The sequence below is a fragment of the Lontra canadensis genome, unplaced genomic scaffold, assembly GCF_010015895.1.
Source record: "Lontra canadensis isolate GAN:19392208 unplaced genomic scaffold, GSC_riverotter_1.0 scaffold41, whole genome shotgun sequence".
Taxonomy (NCBI): domain Eukaryota; kingdom Metazoa; phylum Chordata; class Mammalia; order Carnivora; family Mustelidae; genus Lontra; species Lontra canadensis.
This window is the reverse complement of record NW_022631035.1, coordinates 15,469,656-15,478,051: the sequence shown is the minus strand read 5'-3', so window position 1 is coordinate 15,478,051 and position 8,396 is coordinate 15,469,656. Positions and strand designations below refer to the sequence as shown.

General features: G+C 52.0%; 1 protein-coding gene across 1 annotated transcript in view; it reads left to right on the top strand.

The window, feature by feature from the left end:
• The first annotated feature begins 1,674 nt into the window (after nt 1-1,674).
• MRC2 (mannose receptor C type 2) overlaps nt 1,675-8,396 on the top strand; it is a 31,164-nt gene continuing 24,442 nt past the window's right edge. Inside the window, exon 1 of the mRNA XM_032871036.1 lies at nt 1,675-1,699. Within this exon, the coding sequence (XP_032726927.1) occupies nt 1,675-1,699 (25 nt within the window). The remainder of the gene's footprint in view (nt 1,700-8,396) is intronic.

Genomic DNA, 8,396 nt, shown 5'->3' with positions numbered 1-8,396 from the left:
ATGGCCGAGGAGGGGGTTGCACCGAGGAGGGGCGCGCGGCCAAGGAGTGGGGCGCACCGAGGAGGAGGGCGCACGGCCGAGGTTGGGGGGCGCACCGAGGAGGGATGCGCACGACCTTGGAGCGGGGCGCTACGGCGATGACCCAGAACTCCGAGGGCCGGTGGCTCTCGGCGCTTGCGGGCGGGGTGAGGAGGGAAGGGGTCGTCCGCCCCTGGGATGCTCCCGTGAGGAGGAGAGCTGGGGAAAGGGCAAAGGAGCTGCCTGGGAGCGGACGGTCCGACCCGAGTTGGGAGGCGAGATGGTTTCTCTCGGGGCCGGGCGGCACCCCCGTTTTATTCTGCAAGATGGGGCCTGGGAAAGGACAGGCCGCACACATTGTGATGCTTTAGTTTGAGGAGGCAAAAGTGGGCAGAGGGTGAGATCAAAGACCACTAAATCGCGGGGAGGGGGGCAGCCTGGGCGGGTGTTTTTTGCGTTCCCAGAGTGCCCCAGGGGCCAGCCCTAGTCAGCTGGCAGCACCTGGGGGACCTGGGGGACCCGGGGGACCCGGCTGAGTTGTCCGGAAGGTGAAAATTGCCTTTCCGAATGTACTTATAATCCCCCGTTCCCCACCACCCCGTTCACACCGCCCCTTTTGCGTTTATCCAGTAGTGGTGACAAGCCCACCTTTTAACCCATTCCTTGCTCGGAGTTCACTTTAACGTCGTCCTGAACCGGGCAGGGCATGTCACATTTTGCAAGGAGGAAGAAGAGCATCTCTAGAAATGAGTGATAGAGGAAGCGCACCGTGGCTGGAGGGAACGAGGGAGAAGGAAGAGAGGGAGACACACCGTACCCACGTGTGACCGCAGCACTTGGGGCCCAGTGAGCCCCGTGGAGTCACATGCACTTTAAGCAATGGAGAGCAGGCAGTCTGGCCCGGCTGGAACGCAGGGGCCGCTGGGAGGAGGGAGGAGGGTGTGAAAAGCTTGGAGGGTGGAGGGTGGAGGGTAGACAGAAGCCCACAAGAGCTCAGCCTTTGGGTGGGGATACTGCAAAGTTAGACAGGGCATCGAGCCTCCATGTCATGTAACTGCTTAGCGCTCTGAGGAAGGGATGCCACCCCCTCCTCCGCCCCCATCCAGGTCCACTGCACGAAGGAGCCTTTAGCAGAAGGTGGGGCAGGCTCGGGTGCTGAGTCCCCAGGGTTGGCCCTTCAACAGGGTGGGGCTGGCAGCTTCTGCTGACTCAGGGACATTTCCAGGCCTGGCCTCAGGGCCAAATGGCTTATTGAAAACAGCTGCTCCTCTTGGCTGGTGGCCCTGCGGCCCCTGGCTCTCCCTGGGATGACCCTTCGCCTCTGCATGGCCTGAGGAGGCCTAAGGAGTGGGGGCCGACTGCAGAGAGGCTCAGCATTGGACCTCACCCTGCCATGCCCTCACGCTCCCAATCTGGTCAGCCCCCAGATTTGGTCCCTAGGAGCAGAGGCAAGCTGGTCGCTGGGTCCCCGGGTTCTGCTCCTGCCATTCCCCCACCTGGGCACACCCTCCTTTGTTCTTGTCCCTGCTGGTGCCTCTCGGGCTTTTGCTTGATTTGCCTCTCATTCAGATTTTAGTGAGAGTCTGCTCAGTGCCAGGCACTCTGCTAGAATTAACTTGCCCTGTGCTTCCTCGGGCACAATGTCCTCCACTCGTAATGGAGCGCAGCCGTCTTATCCGAGGTCAGACCTCTGGCTGCCTTCGCCGCTGGCCTGAGTCCCAGGAAGCTGCTGGGACAGCTGAGAGACAGACAGCTCTGAGCCTCTGCCCTCGGCCTCAGGACTCCACCAAAGCATTGCGTGTACCTTACAGCAGATGGGAAAGGAGAAGAGGCCACGGTCAACAGGGAGGGAGGAGACAGGGGCTACTCAGCGTCGAGCATATAGCTTCCAAACCCAGATGCTTCTTTTTTTTTTTTTTTTTAAGATTTTATTTATTTATTTGGCAGACAGAGATCACAAGTAGGCAGAGAGGCAGGCAGAGAGAGAGAGGAGGAAGCAGGCTCCCCGCTGAGCAGAGAGCCCGATGTGGGGCTTGATCCCAGGACCCTGGGATCATGACCTGAGCCGAAGGCAGATGCTTTAACCCACTGAGCCACCCAGGCGCCCCAAAACCCGGCTGCTTCTGACACAGGCATATGTGTCCAGGGGGATGACCCAGATGTCTGAGAAGCAAGGACCTGAGGACACCGCCGCAGAATGATTCCTGTTCTATGTCAGTTACCTGGAAAATCCTTTCTAGCACCTTCACCCCCAGCCGCACAGTATGAATTGGACCTGGCGGGTTTGCACACTTGCTGACGTCTTGCTTGTAACTTTGTCATGGATTGCTTCGGCAGTTCTGCCCCTGCAATCTCATCGCAAATGTCAGGAGACCAGAGGCCGGATTGTTTAATTCCCCCGTAGGACCAAGTACAGCGCTTCCTAAATGCGAGTCATCTGCCTGAGTGAGAAAGCCTCTGGGGGAGCAGCCAGAAGGGTGATTAGGCCTCCCAGCACCTCCTTAGATAAGCCCTGGAGGCTCATTTGCTGGTCTGAGGGTCAGAGGGAATCCTGGAACGACAGCCTCCTGGGAGTAAGGCGGCTGGGGGAACGTCTCTGGCTCCAAGACATGGGGTTGTGTGTTTGTCAGGATTCTTTTGGTTACAAGGACAGAAACCCAGGGCAGACAGGCTCAGCAGACCAGGGGAATGTGGCTGCAGAGGAGGCTGGAGGAAGAGCCACAGGAACTCGGGGTCTGGGACGATGAACGCCTAGCTGTGTCTCCGTTCTTGTCTGTAGCAGGAAGGTCTTTTCCTCGTGGCAGGAAACATGGCCATTGGCAGCCCCAATTTCAAGATCTCTGCAGAGAGAGAAAAGCACACATCCTAGGGGAGACCTCCCATCAGCCCTGAGTTATGTGCCGGGGGAATGGACACGCTTCCTGGCCAGGAGTGAGACTTCGAGCCCTCTTGCGTAGCCAGATCACGGTGCAAGGAAATGATAAATAAAGAAACGATGGGAAGTTTGTTGGGCCGACAGAAACAAAGGCCGGAGAGTAAGGGCAGTTTAGCAAGGTTCAAGGCTTCTGTTGCGGTCCCCAGATCTCCCCTGGGGAGCCCAGTGCCTATCAGACCATGTGGTGAAGGGGGCCAGAGCCTGTCTCTGTTGCTCACCACTGTACTCTAGGCACCTGTGAAATTCTCAACACATAGTTGTTGAATGAATGAATGGATGGATGTGCTCAACTCACAGTTCCCTGCCTGGTTTCATTCATTTATTGAACCATTCATTGAACAAATACCAACACCATGCTGGGCGTGGTGTGGTTGCCATCCAAATGCAGGGTGCCTTTGTCCTCGGATGAGAGACATACCGTATGCCTCATGAGGGGGCATTTCCACTCCTGCAGCGACACCTGCTGCTCCCCAGGCCTGTGGAGTGAGGCTATGGGGTGGGTAAGGTGCCCACAATGGGGGCATCAGGCCTCTGTGCCTTGAGCTCCCTCTGCTGCTGCTCGTGTGCTGGCTGAGTGCAGGGATGCAAAGAACATGGTCCATTCTCAAAACACCTTCGTGCCCTGCCCTCTCCCCCTTAGCATTTCCACCCCGGGCCAAGGCTGGGCTCGATCTCTTCCTGCACTGGGCCCTGGAGAAGGAGCCTCCTTTCTGTGAGGGCCCAGGCACATGTCTAAACTTGAGGTAGAAGGGGCACCTGGGTGGTTCATTCGTTAAGTGTCTACCTTCGGCTCAGGGCATGATCCCAGGGTTCTGGGATCGAGCCCCGCGTCGGTCTCTCTGTTCAGCGGGAAGCCTGCTTCTCCCTCTCCTGCTTCCCCTGCTTGTGTTCCCTCTCTCGCTGTGTCACTCTCTGTCAAATAAATAAATAAATAAATAAAATCTTTAAAAAAAATAAATAAATTTGGGGTGGAAAATGCTCTCCCGAGAGCCCCCGGGCCCGCAGCTTGGCAGTCACAGGGATCCACCTCCGAAAATCCTCCTTAGCCTCCCCTCTGCTCTGTAGCTCTCCTGCACTCCTCCCCTTGACTCCCAAATGCCTTGTTCTTTTCTCATTTGCTGCCAAGGCTGTTCTTCGACTTGCCTTCTTCACCCCTGCCTCCTCCAGACCCTCCGTGTCTTCACAGAGTCTCCCCACCCTCAGAAGGCACAGCTCCCTCCTACGCCCCCAGACACCTGGATTTTAAGGACTTGTTTGCCTCATGTCCCTCCATATCCAAACCCACTGTTCTTCTCTAACTAGGACAGTGCTGGGTCTCCTCATGGCCCCAGTATTGCCTGGGACATGCCACGCACATAGCAGGTGCCCCAGGACAATCAGGTGCCTTTGAACCTAGAACCCAGGATGTCAGAGGAAATGGGACTTGCAGCTGTGATTCATGTGGAGGAGGAGGAAACTGGCCTTGAACAGTACTTCGACTGGGAGTCCTAACCTCTTCCCCTCTCTGGGCCTCAGTTTCCCTATCTGTCAAGCGAGGGGCAGGTGGCCTGGTCCCGGGACTCTCTCCTGACTGACACGGACCCTTCAGTTGCCTTTTATTACGGCGGCCCAGCCTGGTTAGACTCTCTTCAGGCCATGTGTGGTTTTCTGGTTGGGGGGGAACGAGGGTGCCACCCCCTGGGCTGTTGGGGACTCCTGTGACATTTTGGGACTGCATTGTCCATTCCCATCTCTGAGAAACATCTACAAAAGCAAGCACTGTTTTTTCCCTTTTCCGGTCCCAGGCCCTTTCCCTACCCCCTGCCAAGGGCCACTTTCTGTTACTACTGACTGTCCTCACTGCAAAGGAGTTTCTGAGAATCAAATACCCAGTCCTTAGAGGATCCAGGCCTAGATCAAGTCATGGGGCTGATTTATGGTTCTAGAGGGCGGCTGGAAAGGACGGAGCAGGTTGAGGGGAGGGGACAGAGAGGACCCACAGGCTGGTGTTGTTGAAGAATGCAGAGGACCGATGTCCCTGCCCCACCAGCCTCCTAACCATGGTGTTGTAAGCACTCGGTGAGAGGAGCTGCGGGGACTCTGTCTTAGGGAAATTAATTTGGCAGCTGGAATAGGGAACAGAAAGATTGACAAATTGGTTGTGATTGTTACCCAGACAGGAGACTGAATGATTGTTTCATTCATTCATTCACGTGTTCATCCAGTATTTGTAAGTACTCCTGTGTGTCAGGCAGAGTTGTAGGTGCTTTGGATACAGTGGTGGAAAAGACAGAGAGAGTCCTTGGAACTTATGAACAAGAGGTGAGACACGCAAAATAGAAGCATGTCAGGTAATGAGTTTTGCTTCTGGAAAAGGCAGGGTAGCTTGCACCAATCTAACTCTCTGGCCAAGAGGACTTAGAGACAAAGGACAGAATATAGTGGTGCCTGGGTGGCTCAGTAGTTAAGTGTCTGCCTTCAGCTCGGGTCATGATCCTGGGGTCCTGGGATCGAGCCCCGCATTGGACTCCCTGCTCAGCGGGAAGCCCGTTTCTCCCTCTTCCACTCCCCCTGTTTGTGTTTCCTCTCTCACTGTGTCTCTCTCTGTCAAATAAATAAATAAAATTTAAAAAAAAAAGAGGATAGAATAAAAAATACCATGGTTTGAGAGCAATCAAAAACAGCCAGATGCTGGGGAGGAAGCCATCTCCTAAAGAAAAGAAGCAGATGGGGTGAGAGGTTCATTTAAGCAAGGTCTCCCCCTGGGAGCACTGCCTCCCCTTTGAGGGCCTCAAGTAGAAAGTGGTAGGTCTGCTGGTCAGTGTTTGGGGCTACCAGAAAATCTAAAAAGCAAGAGGGAAAATCCTAGAAAGGAAGGAGCCATAATGGTGTTGTCTTACAGATTCTTCTCAAATCCTTGGCAATGAATAAACTGTTCCTGGAGGGGGTGGGGGGTGTAAAGCATTAAGAAATCCACCAAGAGGGGCGCCTGGGTGGCTCAGTGGGTTAAAGCCTCCGCCTTTGGCTCAGGTCATGATCCCAGGGTCCTGGGATTGAGCCCCGCATTGGGCTCTCTGCTCAGCAGGAAGCCTGCTTTCTCCTCTCTCTGCCTGCTTCTCTGCCTACTTGTGATCTTTGTCAAATAAATAAATAAAATCTTAAAAAAAAAAAAAAAAGAAAGAAAAGAAAAGAAACCCACCAAGAGACAGCAGCAGAAAGAGAAGGTTAGGTGCTGCCTGGTGCTGAGGGAACAGAGTTTGGAATTCAAGTTCCACCAAGTCAGAGGGGCTTGATAATTGCCTAAGGTTTTCCTTTGAAACTCCAGAAGGGTCTCACCATATGATTAAACCCAAGGCTAACAGCCGCACCCTAAGACTAAAGGCAAAACCAAAACAACCGCACCCTAGTAAAGCCTAAAACCAAGCGTCTACAGGATCAAGATGATCCACCAGTAATTTAACTGCCTGCCAGAACAAAACTCAACATTCTTTTTAGGAAGATTAAAAAAAAAAAAAGAGGATCCAGACTCCCTGGAACATGTCATCCACAACATCCTGTATACCATAAAAAAAACAAAGAAAGAAAGAAAGAAAATCCAAACTCTTCATAACATTACCCACAATGTCCAGTATGTAACAAAAATTACTAGACATGTAGGCAGCTGGGAAAAGTGACCCATAATCAAGAGGAAAAAAATAACCAGTAGACAAAGACTCACAGATAACCCAGATGTTGAAAAAAAAAAATCAGATAATAATAAATATTGTGAAGAGAACTACAGTCAAGCAATATGATAGAGAGTAACTGGGTGGCTACTTTAGATTAGGTCAGAAGGACCTCTTTAAAGATGGGACTTTTGAGGGGTACCTGTGGCTCAGTCGTTAAGTGTCTACCTTCAGCTCAGGTCATGATCCTGGAGTCCTGGGATCAAGCCCCACATCGGGCTTCCTGCTCAGCAGGAAGTCTGCTTCTCCCTCTCCCACTCCCCCTGCTTGTCTCTCTTGTTGTCTCTCTCTCTCTCTGTGTCAAATAAATAAATAAAATCTTAAAAAAAAAAAAAGAAAAAGATGGAACTTTTGGAGTGCTCAGGTGGCTTAGTCAGTTAGGCATTATTCAGCTCTTGCTTTAGGCTCAGGTCATGATCTAAGGGTCCTAAGATAGACCCCCGTATTGGGCTTCACACTCAGTGGGGAGTCTGCTTGAGGATTCTCTCCTCCTCTCTCTGTCTCTCCCCCTGCTCAAACACTCAAGCATGTGCACTTTCTCTCTCTCTCTCTCAAATTAATAAATAAATAAGTCTTTTTTAAAAATGTGACTTCTTGGGAGCACCTAGGTGGCTCAGTGGGTTAAAGCCTCCGCCTTCAGCTCAGGTCATGTTCTCAGGGTCCTGGGATCGAGCCCCACGTCGGGCTCTCTGCTCTGTGGAGACCCTGCTTCCCCCTTTCTCTCTGCCTGCCTCTCTGCCTGCTTGTGATCTCAGTCTGTCAAATAAATAAATAAAATCTTAAAAAATAAAAAAAAAAAGTGACTTCTTGGAAAAGTGAAATACCAGGCAGAGGAAGCCACACAAGAGCCTTAAGGCAAGAAAGCCCCAAGCCTGGGACTCCTGGTTGGCTCAGTAGGTGGAGCTTGTGACTCTCGAACTTGGGAGCTGGACTTGTGAGTTGGAGTCCCATGTTGGGTGTAGAGATTACTTTAAAAAAATAAAATCTTAAAAAAGAGAAGAAGGAAGTACTAAGTCTGTTCAAGGAAGGGCAAGGAGGGCAATGTGACTTGAGCATGTGTGATCCAGGATCAGACTGGCAGGCAGAACCAGACCATATAGGGTCTGTGGCTCATGGTAAGAAGTCTGATTTTTATTTAAAAAGTCATGAATTGCCTCTGAAGGACTTTAAGCAAGAGGGAGACTTATATTAGGGAATAAACTATTTGCCACCTATAAGTTGTATATGTTTTTGTCACTGGAATTCTGGCTTTGCTTGTGATTTTTTTTTAAAGATTTTATTTATTTATTTGACACAGAGAGATATCACAAGTAGGAAGAGAGGCAGGCAGAGAGAGAGAGGGGGAAGCAGGCTCCCTGCTGAGCAGAGAGCCCGATGTGGGGCTCGATCCCAGGACCCTGAGATCATGACCTGAGCCAGAGGCAGACGCTTAACTCACTGAGCCACCCAGGCACCCCAGCTTGTGATTTTTTTTTGCCATGAAAAATATTATGATGTCACAGAGTTCATCACTGTTTCCTTTATGACCTTCAACACTCCAATACCATTTTTTTAAATTTATTTATTTATTTATTTGACAGAGATCACAAGTAGGCAGAGAGGCAGGCATAGAAAGAGAGGGGAGGAAGCAGGCTTCCTGCTGAGCAGAGAGCCCGATGTGGGGCTCGACCCCAGTACCTTGGGATCATGACCTGAGCTGAAGGCAGAGGCTTTAACCCACTGAGCCACCCAGGTGTCCC